General features: G+C 43.7%; 1 protein-coding gene across 1 annotated transcript; it reads left to right on the forward strand.

Annotated features, from left to right (window-relative positions):
- Nucleotides 1-5,920: 5,920 nt before the first annotated feature.
- LOC306961132 (mitoferrin-2-like) lies at nt 5,921-14,192 on the forward strand. The gene is made up of 4 exons (XM_079553747.1): nt 5,921-6,379; nt 10,720-10,948; nt 12,597-12,653; nt 13,326-14,192. Exons 1-4 carry the CDS (start codon nt 6,035-6,037, stop codon nt 13,859-13,861), a joined length of 1,167 nt encoding a protein of 388 aa, XP_079409873.1. The 5' UTR covers nt 5,921-6,034; the 3' UTR covers nt 13,862-14,192.
- Nucleotides 14,193-17,909: the final 3,717 nt, after the last annotated feature.

Here is a 17,909-nt window from a genome sequence, read left to right on the forward strand (position 1 = left end):
ACCTTTTCTCGAACCAGATGGATGGAAAGGTTCAACGCTTCATGAAGCTTCATCAACCCATCACTAGGTTTGGGCATCTCTGCTGAGACTGCTGCTCCCGCGACCCAGCCCCAGATAAAGCAGAAGAAAATGGATGGATGGATGGTATTAAAAATGGTCAAAGTTAGCCTGGTCTCATGCTCATTTCATACAGAGGGTCTGGATCTTCACAGCTGAGCTCCATTTTCAGGTGGGAGGGGTGAACTCCTTTTATAGTTTGAGACGATTGGATCTGATTTCATGTAGGCGATGTAATGCGCCCGAGTGAGTGAAGTGAGCGATCAAATGCTACACCTACAAGCCCCGCCTCCCCTGCTCACTGATTGCCAGACGTAACATGTAGGGAAATAATCATTGGCTGGAGTTACGGATGGCGATGGCGAGGTCAAAGGGGACATTTTGGGCAGAGCTGGAGTAGCCTGCACTCAACACCAAGCCGACAGACACTGCAGGATGGAGGCGATCTTTTACCTGGAGGCCATGGAGGTGGACAGCACTTGTTTTGGAGGGCGTATGGTGCCAAAGGTTTGGCACCGTGGTGGTCAGCCTGAGGTGGCGCCCGAGAGGAGCCAGGTGCGCCTGGTTTGACCACTTCTCTCCTTGTGTGGGTCCCCAGAGGCTCTCCAGTATACTCGCTCAGGCCCAGCGCGGGTACTCTCGTGGAGCCGCGCTGAGCTGCTCTTTAAAGCTACTGCGGCCGGCGCTTGGTCGAGCCCGTCCAGGGCTTCATTATGTTGCAAAAACTGCTTTTAACAATTGTGATCAAAAAACAGTTTCCCCTACCACTAGAAACGGATGGAAATAAGCCCAAGGCTGCAATCCAGTGTGGCATGTTTACATGCACGAGACCCATGTACTGTATGTTAATTAACACGCACTGTCCCGACCAAATAAACCAATAAATAAATGAATTACAAAATTAAAAAGAAAATTAAATTTGTAAAGCTATTTTTTTTTACCAGGATTTGCTCCAAATGGTAAATTGTCGACTTAAAAGGAGCGTATACGATTATACTGAGCTCAAAAATGTATATTTTTTTAAAGAAAAATAAATGACAAACACAAGGTTTGAAGTGGAGGGAAGACAAGCGTGACCACGAGGATGGTCACCACAACAAAGAGAAGTTTTATAAGAGAGCGAGATCAGGGGGGCCGTATCTCGAAATTCGAAGGCAACATTAATACTCAATCAATTACTGCTAAATATTCAACAAAGAGTAAAACATTTGTGTGAAACACATAATGAGGTAGTTAATATGTGCATTAGTCACATTGTCAGTAAAGAGTCTTTGGTCTCATCCAGAGGGTCCAAGGCCAGCAGCTTCAGACCTGTTTCATGAGTGTCATAAAAAAGAAAAAAAACAGTTGAAATCTGTTTCTTTCTTTGCATGGAAATCCACTGTCTGTGGGGGGAACTTTGTCTGAGCTTAAACACAAGGCCAAGATGTTGGAGATTTAGCAGAGTCAGGGCAGGCCACCTTCCCCCCATTTCAATCCTGAATCCAGAGGAGAGTGGCTTTTCAGCAGATGTTAAAAGCTTAAGGAAGTTGTCCAGCTTTGTGAATGAATTTTAACATTAGTATCAGTTCCTGTTTTTACTTTTAGAAGGTTCCTTGCCATCCCAGTGGGGGTCTTGCTTCTGGCAAAAGGAGAAACAAAGGAGTGCCAGTCTGGAGAGGATGGTCAGGAGGTCATCCATCTTGTTGATTAGATCCTAGGAGTTTAATTCTAAGTTCAGTCCCAAAGAATTCATTATGCTACAAGAGGAACACGCTGATGTGGGCGGCAGAGGAACACACTGATGTGGGCGGCGGAGGAAAACACTGATGTTGGTGGCAGAGGAACATGCTGATGTGGGTGGCAGAGGAACACACTGATGTGGGCGGCGGAGGAAAACACTGATGTTGGTGGCAGAGGAACATGCTGATGTGGGTGGCAGAGGAACACACTGATGTGGGTGGCAGAGGAACACACTGATGTTGGCGGCAGAGGAACACGCTGATGTTGGTGGCAGAGGAACACACTGATGTGGGTGGCAGAGGAACACGCTGATGTGGGTGGCAGAGGAACACGCTGATGTTGGTGGCAGAGGAACATGCTGATGTGGGTGGCAGAGGAACACACTGATGTGGGCGGCAGAGGAACACACTGATGTTGGTGGCAGAGGAACACACTGATGTGGGTGGCAGAGGAACACGCTGATGTTGGTGGCAGAGGAACACACTGATGTTGGTGGCAGAGGAACACGCTGATGTTGGTGGCAGAGGAACACGCTGATGTGGGTGGCAGAGGAACACACTGATGTGGGTGGCAGAGGAACACACTGATGTTGGTGGCAGAGGAACACACTGATGTTGGTGGCAGAGGAACACACTGATGTGGGTGGCAGAGGAACACACTGATGTTGGTGGCAGAGGAACACACTGATGTGGGTGGCAGAGGAACACACTGATGTGGGTGGCAGAGGAACACGCTGATGTTGGTGGCAGAGGAACACACTGATGTTGGTGGCAGAGGAACACGCTGATGTTGGTGGCAGAGGAACACGCTGATGTGGGTGGCAGAGGAACACGCTGATGTTGGTGGCAGAGGAACACGCTGATGTTGGTGGCAGAGGAACACGCTGATGTGGGTGGCAGAGGAACACGCTGATGTTGGTGGCAGAGGAACACGCTGATGTGGGTGGCAGAGGAACACACTGATGTGGGTGGCAGAGGAACACGCTGATGTTGGTGGCAGAGGAACACGCTGATGTTGGTGGCAGAGGAACACGCTGATGTGGGTGGCAGAGGAACACGCTGATGTTGGTGGCAGAGGAACACGCTGATGTGGGTGGCAGAGGAACACACTGATGTGGGTGGCAGAGGAACACGCTGATGTTGGTGGCAGAGGAACACACTGATGTTGCCGGCAGAGGAACACGCTGATGTGGGTGGCAGAGGAACACGCTGATGTTGCCGGCAGAGGAACACACTGATGTGGGTGACAGAGGAACACACTGATGTGGGTGGCAGAGGAACACGCTGATGTGGGTGGCAGAGGAACACGCTGATGTTGGTGGCAGAGGAACATGCTGATGTGGGTGGCAGAGGAACACACTGATGTGGGTGGCAGAGGAACACACTGATGTGGGTGGCAGAGGAACACGCTGATGTTGGTGGCAGAGGAACACACTGATGTTGCCGGCAGAGGAACACGCTGATGTGGGTGGCAGAGGAACACACTGATGTTGGTGGCAGAGGAACACGCTGATGTGGGTGGCAGAGGAACACACTGATGTTGCCGGCAGAGGAACACGCTGATGTTGGTGGCAGAGGAACACACTGATGTTGGTGGCAGAGGAACACGCTGATGTTGGTGACAGAGGAACACGCTGATGTGGGTGGCAGAGGAACACGCTGATGTGGGTGGCAGAGGAACACGCTGATGTTGGTGGCAGAGGAACACGCTGATGTTGGTGGCAGAGGAACACGCTGATGTGGGTGGCAGAGGAACACGCTGATGTTGGTGGCAGAGGAACACGCTGATGTGGGTGGCAGAGGAACACACTGATGTGGGTGGCAGAGGAACACGCTGATGTTGGTGGCAGAGGAACACACTGATGTTGCCGGCAGAGGAACACGCTGATGTGGGTGGCAGAGGAACACGCTGATGTTGCCGGCAGAGGAACACACTGATGTGGGTGACAGAGGAACACACTGATGTGGGTGGCAGAGGAACACGCTGATGTGGGTGGCAGAGGAACACGCTGATGTTGGTGGCAGAGGAACACGCTGATGTTGGTGGCAGAGGAACACACTGATGTGGGTGGCAGAGGAACACGCTGATGTTGGTGGCAGAGGAACACACTGATGTTGCCGGCAGAGGAACACGCTGATGTGGGTGGCAGAGGAACACACTGATGTTGGTGGCAGAGGAACACGCTGATGTGGGTGGCAGAGGAACACACTGATGTTGGTGGCAGAGGAACACGCTGATGTTGGTGACAGAGGAACACGCTGATGTTGGTGACAGAGGAACACGCTGATGTTGGTGACAGAGTTACACACTGATGTTGGTGACAGAGGAACACACTGACGTGGGTGACAGAGGAACACACTGATGTTGGTGACAGAGGAACACACTGATGTTGGTGGCAGAGGAACACACTGATGTTGGCGGCAGAGGAACACACTGATGTTGGTGGCAGAGGAACACACTGATGTTGGTGGCAGAGGAACACGCTGATGTGGGCGGCAGAGGAACGCACTGATGTGGGTGGCAGAGGAACATGCTGATGTCGGTGACAGAGGAACACGCTGATGTGGGTGGCAGAGGAACACGCTGATGTCGGTGACAGAGGAACACGCTGATGTCGGTGACAGAGGAACACGCTGATGTGGGTGGCAGAGGAACACACTGATGTGGGTGACAGAGGAACACGCTGATGTGGGTGGCAGAGGAGCACGGCATCGTGACAGCAGAGGCAGGGGAGCCCAAGGACGTGGGCGGCAGATGAGCCATATATTTAACTCAACAACTATTGACTAAATTTGATTACTTGTCCGTCATAGAATGCATTTTCAGAGGTGGCCAAAGTACTTCTTGTCATTACTTGAGTAAAAGCATCTTTGTAACTTCAAAAATATGACGGTAAACTTCTGAAGACGACCCAGTTCCTGATCACCTCTAAACATTTGTCATACATTCTTAAACTCTGTACAGTTTGGGTAAGAGGGAAGGAGTGATTAAACTCACACCAGCTGTTCCCTTTATTTTCCTCTGCAGGCCTGAGCTCTGAGGCAACACGTGGCCGTCCCAGGAGGAGAGTGTCCCAACACAGGAGACTTGAGCCTAGACCGTTGAGCTGAAGAAACAACCTAAATGCAGGTACAAAGCGATGCTGCCCACGACAGCAGCCACAGAACGAGGTCCACTACAGCTGCGTGGAGCCCTGCCCCGGGTCCTGCACATGGGGGGGTTTGGTGGCACATCTGTCCCAGAGCTGAACTCAGAAAAGCTAACTTGTCGCTGCTCAGTCCAATTACACGCAGTACCCTCACGCCCCATAATGTCACGCCCTATCCTCTCTCGCGATGTCCTTGCCCTCGCTAATGCCCCGCGCGATGTCCAGCTGCACCTCTGTCGCCCCTATAATAATGATTTCTCTCAAAAGGTGCTCCATCTCAAAGCGCTAAAACTCAATTAAAATGAACACTGCATGAGTGCATCTAGTATTGTGGTAGGCCGGGCTATAAATAACACATTTCTTGGGGGAGGACCCCCAAACCCCCCTTCACCCTCCCACACTTTCAATAGGTTCTCACTCCAAAGTTTGGTGAAAAGTTGGCAGCCCTGAGAATGAGAATATTTTAATTAAGTGGCTTTTGCTTTCAATGTTTGGAACAAAAATATCAGGTAAAAGGCCTTTAAGTGCCAAAAATGTGTACTTTTTTTCCACCCCAATTTGACTACTTCTTACACTACTGCATCTGTATTAGGTTACTAAGGAGTAAAGGTCACTGTGTACAATGTTACACTGTACACACACACTGTACTACACTACACTACAGTAGAGGCATGAGTGTTTGCCACAGTCCCCACAAAGCCCAGCAATATTTTCTCTTTCGGGTCACCATATATACCTATAAGTATTACGTGATGTAGTTTTCTGATGTATTTAACACAGGCTGTATGACAAATAAGGAACAGAAAGAGAAAAAAACAGTCTATTGTAAAGTCTTCCCGGGCGTTCCATGTGATTTCCCAAAGTTATGAAATACATGCTCAAGGCCCGCCCCTCAGTGCTCATAAAATGGACTTTAAACCAATCAAATCAGCCCTAAAATGACTGACAACCCCCACAGGCAATCAGCTTTTAGCATGAATCACCGCTCGGTTCCTCTCACACACCCCTGGTTTCCTGTTACAGCGCGTAGTAGCAGTCCTTGACCCGCCAAGACTTCCACGGCTGGGACCTGGGACTGGGACGTGGACCTCCCGTGCCCGTCTTGGAATGGAAGCGGACGGTTTTGTGTCCCGCCGTGCGCCCGGGGAGACATCGAGGGTCGACGGCCGAGAGATCCGATGGCTGGGCGGCAGAATTCTGGACGCGGCTGGAGGAGGCTTTCCCAGGGCGGCTTTGCCTTTCACAGCCCCCCGAATGGAGCAGGACTTTACCCCGGCGCTGGTGCATCGAGCCTCGCCGCCAACAACGGAGAGCTCATCGGCGGCCTCCGCGGATACAGACATAGACTATGAAGGGTTGCCCCAGGGAGCAGCCACCAGCACGCACATGTTGGCCGGAGCCGTGGCTGGAATCATGGAGCATTGCCTAATGTACCCCATCGACTGTGTTAAGGTATGCCAACGCAAAATCCCGCACTTTCTTCAGATATAGTGACGGCGGTTCTCAATACTTTTTGCATGTGTGTGTGTGTGTGGTATACTTGATCGAGTACACGCTCTCTTTTTATAGCTTATTTATGTCAAAAAGAGCCTTAGCTGTCACTACCAGATCTGTTTCCATGGCTGCGTTACCCCAGTCGTCCCATCAAGTGCTTTACGCATGCGCGAACCGGTGTCACCATTTTTAAGATTCGTCAAAAACGTATAATTTTCTCAACTCTTTTTATTTACAGATTATATTTAAATGTTATGTTTTTAATATCTATTCTGTTTGCTATGGCCACTACATGTGTAGAATGAAAGTTGTGTATCTGTTATTGTTTTTATTTTATTTTTTTTATTTATTTTTTTCATTTTAAACTTGAGATTTGTTTACCTATCGTCATCAGCAAATGGCAAAGACAAAAATAATTCTTTATCAGTACTATGAATAGCAATAGTGTTGATTGTATGTTTATTAGCCTGTGACAGAATGACACGAATCGGGCAGGGTACAGCGGTGTAGGCCTCAGCTCAAGCCTGCGCTCGAGTTAGCCACATGCTAACAGCCATAACCTTGCGATCAGAGGTCACTTAACTAATAAACCTTAACCGGAAACGCAATAAAACAAGATATAGCATTACCAGAATAAAAAAATCTACATGAGGGCTACATAGTGTTACATATTTAGACTAGAACTTTTGCATAGAAATGTTATATACATAGAGTGAACATGCTCCTTTTACCAGACAGCCTTGTGTTTGAAAAATAAACACACGACACAGTATTTTCAACGTCTTTTTATTGAAAATACTTAACCTATTGGATATGTCCTTTGCTCTATTGCAGAGATATGTATTGGTCCATTCTTCATCCCCGGAAATACATTTTGAGCACATGCAAACATGCAAACATGTGGATGATTACATAACAAGTTCTACATATTTGGTTGTCTTCTTGCACTGCAGTCTAACATTATAGTTGATGTTAGAAAATGCAAATGTAAAACCAGCGTTTGAATTGAATTGGAAATGAAGTTTTCAGTAACATTGTAACTCAAAACAAGTTCTGTCTATCTTTACTATTTTATCTCTGTTTGGTAATCTTAGCTCAAACATGCCAAGAGTCAACAGATAAGGACTTGACCTTTACCTCATTTAATTTTTAACAACACTGCAACGAATAGTCGGGCAAAAAACAAAAAATGTCATTTTCCTAAAATGCATATGGTACTTATTATAAGGTTGTGTTGCAATAATCCTCAATTAATTACCATTTTTGCATTGTTTTGAAACCTTTTGTGGCAGTGAAGTAAATTAATTTCTGTCTGAAAGCATAAGTATAATGTCGATCATTATAATAGCGCTGGTAAAGCTGCGGCAGCTCTTCAGGGACCAGATCGTGCTTATAAAACTGTTTTTTTCCCCCCTCCAATCTCCCCAGTATTTGAGATTAGTTTATGAGATTTATATTGAACTGTATATTTGCGAAATACATTCTTGGAAAATGCAGATGTTTCACTTCCTTGTGATGAACGGAAAAGGAAATGCGGCAATTACCAGAAAAGTATTTATGCCAGTTCCTCATTTGTTTGCGAACTACTCGATGAATAAGAACCCAACCCTGTTACGTAAATGTGTCTTCCTTAAAGGAGCTATACCTGATTTCTTCTCTAGTTATGGAATGAAATTTGCTTTGTCTCCCTTAAGTATATTGTAAACTCAGAAATTTGCGGGGAAAACACTGTAGATCTAATTATAAAGCATTTGTAGCAATTTCATGAACTTGGAGGCGAGTTTTCTAGCATTCTTGTAAAAGTGACCCTGAAAAGTGACCCTGCAAATAGTGAAATGTGCCTATAAACATGTCCCTGTTAAGAATTGGGATGCTACAAATATGTTAGGAAGATCAGGGATGAGTTTGTACCCCCACCAACATTTCAATTTAGTAGCTTCCTCTTTCATTGTTTGAAATGAAAAAATCATGTATTGGGCCTTTAATGTTATGTCAACCCAAATGTATGTTATAAAGTTAAAATGATAGATTGCAAATATTAGGGCTGGGACAAATAGTTTTGCAATATTTCGCAATACGTCTCTGTTGTGACATACACATTGTATCTAATACTTTGATGTCCAACACTAGAAAAAAACACTCATGTTTTTTTACTTAAGATTGTGTTGTTATTGCCAGCTTTGTTGTTGATTGGTTTGAGGGAGAAAAAAGAACCAAACTTTTAAAATTCCTCTGCACATGTGCAAAATGTTTTACTCGATGTCAGAATGATTTACATTTAATTCATAACTTTGGGAAACTTAGCTTGTGTTTACTTTTTTAATTCAGTCAGCTTAAAGTATTGCAGTTCGATGTGACATTTCATAATACTTACTTGCAGTAGAATATATTTTATAGCAATATGTGTCGTATTGGGCCCCCTGTATCGTGATGAGAATCGTATTTTTTTTATTCATTAGTCTGTGTAGATATAATTTGTCTAGACATTTGGTTGAATTCATTTGTGGGTAGCACATGTACCATTCAATCAGATTTATTTCCTCCCAGTCCACGTCCAGAGACCTTGTTGTTTAGCGAAGTGTCAAAGTCTTGGAGAATCCGCAGTATTTTCAGATAAAGATCATTCGGATTAAATCGTCACATGAGCGCCTCCCTCTGCATCAGCTGCTGTTTGTGTGACTGGAGCTAATCTGCGCCGTCCACCTCGGACTTTCAAGACAATTCACTCAGAAACAATATGCTTCTGTATCTGTAGTTGACGTATTTAATAAAGATGAAGCAAAACCCAAAGTATTTTGTCGTAAAAAGACCACCAACTTACTGCGTCATGAATTGGGCTATTTTTGAGCTCAGCAGGAAGCAAAGTTGAAACAATGCTTTTTGTTCAGCTCCAAATGTTCCCTCTTTGTTTAGTTTCACTGAAAACACAGCCTTCCACATCAGAATGACTGGGCACATTCCAGCAGACTCCATGTTTAAGGCAGTGTAAATATTTAACATTTCAGAAATATTTAGTCAGTTTTGTGAATGAAATGGTGTCTGTAGTAAAAGTAAACAGTCATGAGTGAATTTAATCGGTCTCGACTCCAGGCCCAGCTGTGTTCTTCCACCAGTGAAGGAAGTAATATTGTAATGGCTGTAACTAACAGTTCTGTTGCTGATTGATGACTTTGACAAAAAATATGCCTTTGATTCGAATCATCAGTGGAAAACAAAGATGGGTAAAAATGGGACTTCTTAATCTTAAGCGATGAAGCTTGAGGACAACTTGATACAGTACTCTTAGCAAAACACAAAAATGTGCACTTTTCCTGTGACATATGTAATGTCAGGTCCGTCTGACTGATCAAACTTAGATTTCATAATGAGTTGTTGATGCTTTCAATGATTATGTAGTTGTTTCAACCCTAATACGTCATCTGACATTAAGACGACATTGCGTTATCTGTACAGCTGAGTGGTGGGAAAATAATACGCTGTAATGATAAAGGCACATTATTAGTAGGGATGCACCAATACGCTTTTTTTAGCTCCCAATCCGATATTTTGACATTTCATCTGGCCGATACCGATCCAATACAGTCTTATATATATTTTTATATTATATATATATCAAATGTTATAGCCTATGGATATAACAGTAGTTTTAACAGTTGGCTTTTTTTAATAAACATGCAAGGTTTTGGCTTTAGCTTTGAATTTGAAATGAGAACGTTTTTCAGAAGCAGGTGTTAGCGGCAGGTTAACTATAGCAGACAAATTCATTTATATCCTCCTGTGTGATGTGGATGTTGTTCTGTTATGATTGATTGTACAGGGGTCTGTTTTATTTTAGCGGCCATCTGAATTCTGTTTTGAAATGTGTCTTGTAAGCCCATGAGGGCTGGGCTTAGTGATAGCATGAAGGCCGTGAATCTGTGGTCATTGTCTGCACCGCAGATTCACGGCCGTCTTTTGTATCGGACCTTTTGTATCGCGTCTATTTGAGAGCATCCGATCCGATCCGATGCTCTCAAAATGCCCCGATTGGCTCCGGATACCAAGACTGAATATCGGATCGGTACATCCGTTATTGTGCTGAAATACAAGTGCTGTTCATGTGAATCACCAATCCTGGTTTTCTTGGCTTTTTCTTGTTTTTTGTTATTGATTTTATTTTATTTCTTGTTTGTATGTGCAGCATTTTGGAAACTCATAACTCTATCAAATGTGCGGCAGAATCCAGTTGGATTGTAAAAACAATCTCAAACCTTGTTGAAATAACCCTCTCATGTTCTGCATTTCTCCCTCTCTTCCAGACTCGGATGCAGAGCCTGCACCCTGAGCCGGGCGCTCGCTATCGTAACGTGATGGACGCTCTCCGGCAGATCGTGCGGACCGAGGGCGTGTGGCGACCCATTCGAGGGGTGAACGTTTTGGCGGTGGGGGCGGGGCCTGCACACGCGCTCTATTTCGCCTGCTACGAGAAAATCAAGTTCAGACTAAGCGACGCCATCCACCCGGGCGCCAACAGCCACTTCGCTAACGGTAAAGATGACACATGTTGTAGCGGCCAAAATGCCCTGTGCAGTGTCCGCTCTGATTACAGTGTTTTAAGGCGTCTCGCTGTGTTCCATAAAGGTTTTATTGGCGTTACCTTACAGCCATCCACAAATACACAGCTTCTCCACAGACAATAAACACATACAGAAAACTGTATACCCCTACACTGCAACACCTGCGTGCCCTTCCCTCCCCCCTTATATAGGGCAGGTAATCACATAATGTGACACACAGCGCCACGCAGTGGCAGGAGGCTAAAACAGATAAAAAGGCATATAGGGCTCCAACACACCGGCCCCTTAATTGTTTGAGCCTGGAGCGATAACAATTAAATACAAAAATTAATATGGAGTCATAACAAAGCTTCCTTGACATATTCTGCACCTTTTACATTTTAGCCTTTCTTGGGAACACATTTTAGTCAAATAAAACCATTATCCACATTCCAAAAATTTTGTCAATACTCAACATATTTCATAATTGGCATTTGCATTCCATTACTTTTAATTTAGAATAAATACATACATTTCCACCTCCTTTCTTTTGAAGGCAAAAATCATCCATGCAACAGTACATTTTTCAGAGTTCATTAAGACACCATTCACATGTGTGAGTTCACCATGAGTTTGTGGGGATAGCGCAAGAACCGTTGTCATGTCAACTTCAAGATGGAAGTAATTTGTGGCACTGAGCAGTGCATCCTTGAATGGGCCACTATGAACTGGTCCAAGTAGCAGCCATCCAAAACCAGGTCCACCACTGTCCTCCTCTACAGCGACAGAGACAACAGTCTTCATGTTGGGCTCCTCGTCCTTAGAGCCTGCAACAACCACCTCAGCAAGAGGCTGGTCAACACGTAGTCCGCTTTCATTGTCCAATTTGACTGAAGCTGAGTTCACTAGGTCCACATCAAGAACCTGAACTTCCGGTTGGTGCTCAGAAGCAGATTACTGTCATAAATATGAGGGAAAATAGATCATTTAATTGAATGATTTCACATCAAAATCAGGCATAGGCCAGTGAACCAGTCATGATAGAGCCTTGTGAAGAGAAAGAAACTTTGAATATGCAAGCTGACTATTGGCCTGACCAATCAGAGTGGTGACAAGCCCCCTCCCCTTTCCCCCCAAACCGGTCTAGTTTGCAAACCGCTCCAGACCCCATGGCTGAAGTGGTCTGGGACTGGAGCGGTTTGGACCCCCCTTAGGGAGCGAAGCGGTTCACTTTTGGCAGTGGAAGCACCTTCAAACCGATCCGGTCCGTTCCTGTCTGGTCTTGTCGAAATGAGGCTCTCTTTTCCTCTTTTGCTAATTCAAATGTCTTTGTTTTGGCCTGGGGCAAAACTCTGAGGTGTTCGTTTGGCCCTCTTTGCATGAACAAAGCCCTGCTGCTCCCGTGATCTGAGGAGATGCTTTTCATGTCCCAAAAATGTTGACTCAGGAACGAAATCAACATCTATTCTTGGACTGAATCAAGCTGGGACTTGGTGTACGACTCTACAGACCTTGGTCATAACCACATTCAACGCTGTTTTAAAGAACACAATATGCACATGCTATAAACGTGTCTGAGTGAAAGTTGAATTATTATCATCTGAATGTGATGTCACCATTTCCCTTTTGTCTCTGTGCAGGAGTGGCAGGATGCATGGCGACCGTGATCCACGACGCCATCATGAACCCGGCTGAAGGTAATGATGAGGAAAGTGTTACTAACTGTGGCGCTGCTTTATCAATGTTTTCAATTAATCCTGGATACGTTTTAATTCACATTTCATGCTCAGATTTTGCCCTTAAGTTTTATTTTTTTGTTTTTGTTTGTGGCTAAATCTTAAAGCTTCTCGACTGGAGTTTACAGCCCATATGCTACGGTGACGCCTCATTTGAAAGCTAAGATCTACAAAGCTAATTTACTTTTTTGTTGCTTATCGCTGCGTTATTGTCACATTCTTGTTGTGTTTTTGTCGCTTATTTGTTGTATTTTCATCCCTGTTTTTGGCACTTTTTTGACATTTTGTTCAAGAAGCTTTTAGATTAGGGTAAAGCCAAACTGGAGAAAATGTGCTCGGTTCAGGTGGAGGTTAACCCCTTAACCCCTGCCTAAACCGGGCTAGTGCATTTTCTCTGATCGTAACAAGTGGATCGTCCCAGCCCTAATGATTATGCACTTTGAAAACAAAGGTTTATTGTGATTTTTATGCCTGAGCGTTGACTGTATCGTCAGTAATATCGTTTATCGCGATACTTTCCCGCCTCAATATATCGAACTTCAAATTTGATATCGTGACCGGCCAACTTGTGATATTCCCTAGACATAATTTTGGGTATCTGTGCCTCATCCATACATCTCTTTTTGCTTCCAGTGGTGAAGCAACGGATGCAGATGTTCAACTCCCCGTACCGCGGCGTCCTGCACTGCATCTCCTCTCTGCTCGGGCGTGAAGGTCCCGCCGCCTTTTACCGAAGCTACACCACGCAGCTCACCATGAACATCCCCTTCCAGGCCCTGCACTTCATGATCTACGAGTCTCTGCAGGAAACGCTCAACCCGCACAGACAGTACAACCCCAGCTCCCACATGGTTTCGGGCGCGCTGGCCGGAGCCATCGCCGCCGCAGCGACCACCCCTTTAGACGTGTGCAAGACGTTGTTAAACACCCAGGAGGCCCAAGCGGTGATGATCCAGGCGCAGGGGACGGGCGCAGTGGGGGGGAGGCACATTTCGGGCTTGGGGGAGGCGTTTCGGACTGTCTACAGGACCGGCGGAGGGGCGGCGTTCTTCAAAGGCGTTCAGGCCAGGGTGATCTACCAGATGCCCTCCACGGCCATCAGCTGGTCCGTCTACGAGTTTTTCAAATACGTCATCACCAAAAGGCAGCACGAGCGGTTACTCAAGTGAGGCGGAGGTCAGGGAACGGCCAGGGAATGTTTTACAGTAAGTGTTTGGGAGAAGTTGTGTCAGGGAAGTAACTTAAAACAACCTGCTAAACAAGTCCTGGGTTCAGAGAGAGAAAGATGTAGTACAGAGAAAAGGAATGACGATCTTAAATGAGATAAGCAGGGTTTCTGCAGGGTATTAAACGCCACTAAATTAAGAAAAATTAAGCATGAAATCGGATTCAAACTGGCTTTAAATCTAAACTGCTTAGAGACAGAACAAGGACAAATATAAAATCTGTGGTCTAAAAAAAATTCAGCTGCATTTCTGACTGACAGTTACACAATCCTATGAAAGTTTACAAAATAAAATATGCCAAGATTTTTTGCATTTGTGGCATCAACAATATAGTATTTAGGCTTTAAAAAGCGTTAAATAGGTTGCATTCACGTGACATCACAACATCCTAAAGAGCCTATAGTTTAAAATTGAGGTGGAGCAACTGAAAACCCTATGACGGTAACTATGGTAACTATTTTTGTCTTAGTTTTTTGTTAATATCTCAATCATTACTGAAAGAATTGTCGGTCAGCACATATGCATATGAACCAATGTCCAATTGACTCTGTGCATAACATAACCGCCCAAGAAGTGACTTCCTGTTTCGATCCAGCACACCAAAATTAAAGGACACAACTCGTCTCAGTGATGAGCTCAGCAGGTACTTGCAACATTACAAGAATATATATTAAATATTTACATTTTAAGCATTTTATCTGTGAATAGTTAGGCAGTAAGAAAGTTGAACTAATGAACTGCTGAATTAATGATTTTGATGATGCTTTTATTTTGGTGTGCTGGATCAAAACAGGAAGTCACTCCTTTGGCGGCGTTATGATTTGAAGTTATGCACAGTCTCAATTATTTTCTCTGAAAGGCGTACAAAAGTGGTAACAAACTCGCAAACATGAGCGTGATGTAGGCCAATAGAAAAGACTTTCAGACATAGAAATAATATGTCCAACTACGATCAAATACTGATGTGGAAAATCATTTGTCAATTTTCGTTTTGGAGATTTGTTACAAAAAACTGTATTTCTCCCACAGAGTTGTATTTTTTGTAATTTCTTTTTTTTTTATTATCGTCTCATTATCGACATTGTGACACATTATAAATCGTGAACGCCACCTATTTGACTTGAAACCCTGGAATGGAGCTTCTATTGTGACCACAGCTGCTCCGTGGGCGACTGTGGAAGTGTCTTGCCCAAGAACACACCCACAGTTTGTGCCAACATTCTTATACCACACGTCTGCTCTATTGTTACCTTATTTCAAGACCAGTTCAAACAGAAAATCAACAAATTCTCTCAATTTGAAGCCATTTATCTCATTAAACATGGTCATTCTTTGCTCACCTTAAAGGTCCCCCTACATGGTCAACATTTCCTTGTATTTGTAAAAAAAAAAGGTTTTGAGGCAGTATTTGATTATTTAACTACTATACAACCCAATCAAACATTTACTGGATTAAACAAATCTAAAACAAGGGAAAAGGAAAGACGGTTGTGTGAAAATATATTTATAACACTAGTATTTGACCCTTGACATGGGAAATCTTAAGCCCAGCACTTTACTGACGTACATTTGTAAGATTTATTCATTTATCAAACAAACAAAAAAGATTCAGTCAATTAATTATATCAAGTCAGTTTGCGTCTCCACCAGAGGGAGCCCTACTCACAGAGATGGAAAGTCAGAAGTAGTTGAAGAAATAGGTTTATGTCTTAGCATTTTGTGTTTTCAAAGCTCAAAGTCTGTCATTTGCTCAAGTGCCTCAGAAAACATACTTTATTCCCTGAAATTTTAGTTTTAAAAATGGCAAAGCGACCCTTAAAAACCTGTGATAAATTGAGTAACCGTATTCATTTTTGCCAATAGATCTTAAAGTCGCATCGGTGTTCACTTATTTTTGCTAGTATTTAAGAAGTCCAAGTCTATTTTTAAAGTAGGAGTGTGAGAAACTATTCAACAAATGCCTTTTGTAGCCGCCATGCTTCTAACGCACAGAACGACGGTCTTTGAAATCGTGTCTCGGTCGATGGGGGAGGAAATGAACAACTTTTATCAATGAAACACTTCAAAATGAATACCAGCCACTACTAACTCACATAAATACTATAAAGTGGTGTGTGTTTCTGGAAAACGACATGTACTTCTACAATTAAATGTAAATCTGTTTCCAGGTTTAACATTTACTTCCCGTCTTGACTTAGCGGCACATTTTGAAGACCAATCACGAACCAATTTTACAGTTTTTAAACGAACAAACGAAAGAAACTAATGTGAATCTACTTGATACTATGAGTTGTGTTACCTTATGAAGTATTGGATTGTCCTGGTTCGTTTCACTGCGTTGAAACCAAAGACTGGAACAGATGCTACGACGTTGGGACTCGGAGTATGAACGGCGGCTGAGGCCCCGGGCTCGGAGTGGTTTCTGTGAAATGTGTAAATATAAAGTTTATGGCAGCTCCTCGCAGAAGCAGGGTCTTCTCTTGGTGCTGGCTCCAAGCGCTGAGAGAAATAAGTTAAATGAGAATAAAACTCTTAAGAAAAATGTAAAGCTGTTGTGTGTTATTTTCTCATTTTTAACAGTGCAGTGTTATCACTTAATGCAGTTTGGTCACGTTTTAGCATGTTTAAACATCAAAATTCAGTATTCCTAAAGTTATACACATACAATACTGTACGACGTATTCTGGATATGGGACATGAAATTATAAAGCAAGGAATCACATGGATGGCAATGTTTTCAAATAATGTGGTGTGAAAGTATATTTTTTCAATGTTATAACTACAATTTAACATGAGTAAAAACATCGTTTGACTCTATGGTCACGCTCTGTTTTGTTGGACCGCCTTTAGCTTTGATTATAGCGCACATTCCTGCTGGCATTGTTTCCGTTTTGCAATGTCAAAAGTGTTGCATTCACCAAGATCTTGTATTGATGATGGGAGTTTGTGACCACTGCCAAAAGTCTTCTCCCGCACATCCCAAAGATTATTAGTAGGGTTAACATCTGGACTCTGTTGGCCAATCCATGAGTGAAAATAATGTCATGCTCCCTGAGCCACTCTTTCACAATGTGAGCCTGATGAATCTTGTCATCTTGGACTACGCCTGTGCCATCAGGGAAGAACAAATCCATTGATGGAATAACCTGGTCATTCAGGATGTTCGGGACGGCAGATGATCTCATTTATTGGGCACAAAGTGCCAATTGTAATCTAAGAAATGTAATCTGGATCAAAATGATCCGGACTTGGAAATCACATTCTTTGCTGTGGATCACGACGTAATCCGTCTTATTTTTATGCTGTTTTTTCAAAGCAACATTGGATTGGATCACCCTAATCCAGATACACAGTTCTTTTAAAGTTTACCAAATCCGGATTACCAATGCTCTAAATGGGACAACATATCACAATATGGGCGACCAATGTAAAGAACAACAGAAGAGTCAACATGGGGTCATTAAGTGTTTTTAATCACTTCTATCTATGTGATCCTTTATGATCACTTATCTGAACCACAACAAAAAACAAATATACATAAACAAATACATTGTGGATGTTTTTGGAAAAAGTCTAAAGGTCCATATTAACAAAATAATTGGTAGCCTGTGTCTACTTGACAGAATACACAAATTGATACAAATTGATTATTTGACCAATTTTAAAGTTTTGCTACATTTTCTTCCTGTAGTCCATCTTGAAAGGACTATAGCCAAAAACAGACCCATTTAAAGCCACTCTGCCAAATATTTTGGGTTGCCATGTAAAAAGAGCATCAAAACAGTTGATGACACAATATTGACAAACATGTCATTGATACAGACAGAATACTGAATATGACTCACTCCACACAGACCACGCTGTTTCTGCTGTGAGTTAAGAAGAGGGTCTGAGGAGAAGTGGTCTGGGGATGTGTTTTTTGTGTGTGTGTAGGCTAAGTCAGTGAGTTAATATCACCCGAGACCCTAAAAATAAGCAAATACAATATTTT

Source organism: Gobius niger, assembly GCF_951799975.1.
Source record: "Gobius niger genome assembly, chromosome: 3".
Classification (NCBI taxonomy): Eukaryota; Metazoa; Chordata; class Actinopteri; order Gobiiformes; family Gobiidae; genus Gobius; species Gobius niger.

What these genes read in the sequence shown, in the direction of transcription:
- LOC306961132 (XM_079553747.1), top strand. Translation starts at nt 6,035, where the DNA reads ATGGAAGCGGACGGTTTTGTGTCCCGCCGTGCGCCCGGGGAGACATCG. An exon ending in CAACAGCCACTTCGCTAACG is followed by an intron (nt 10,949 to 12,596) that starts GTAAAGATGACA and finishes GTCTCTGTGCAG; the next exon opens with GAGTGGCAGGATGCATGGCG. An exon ending in CATCATGAACCCGGCTGAAG is followed by an intron (nt 12,654 to 13,325) that starts GTAATGATGAGG and finishes TTTTGCTTCCAG; the next exon opens with TGGTGAAGCAACGGATGCAG.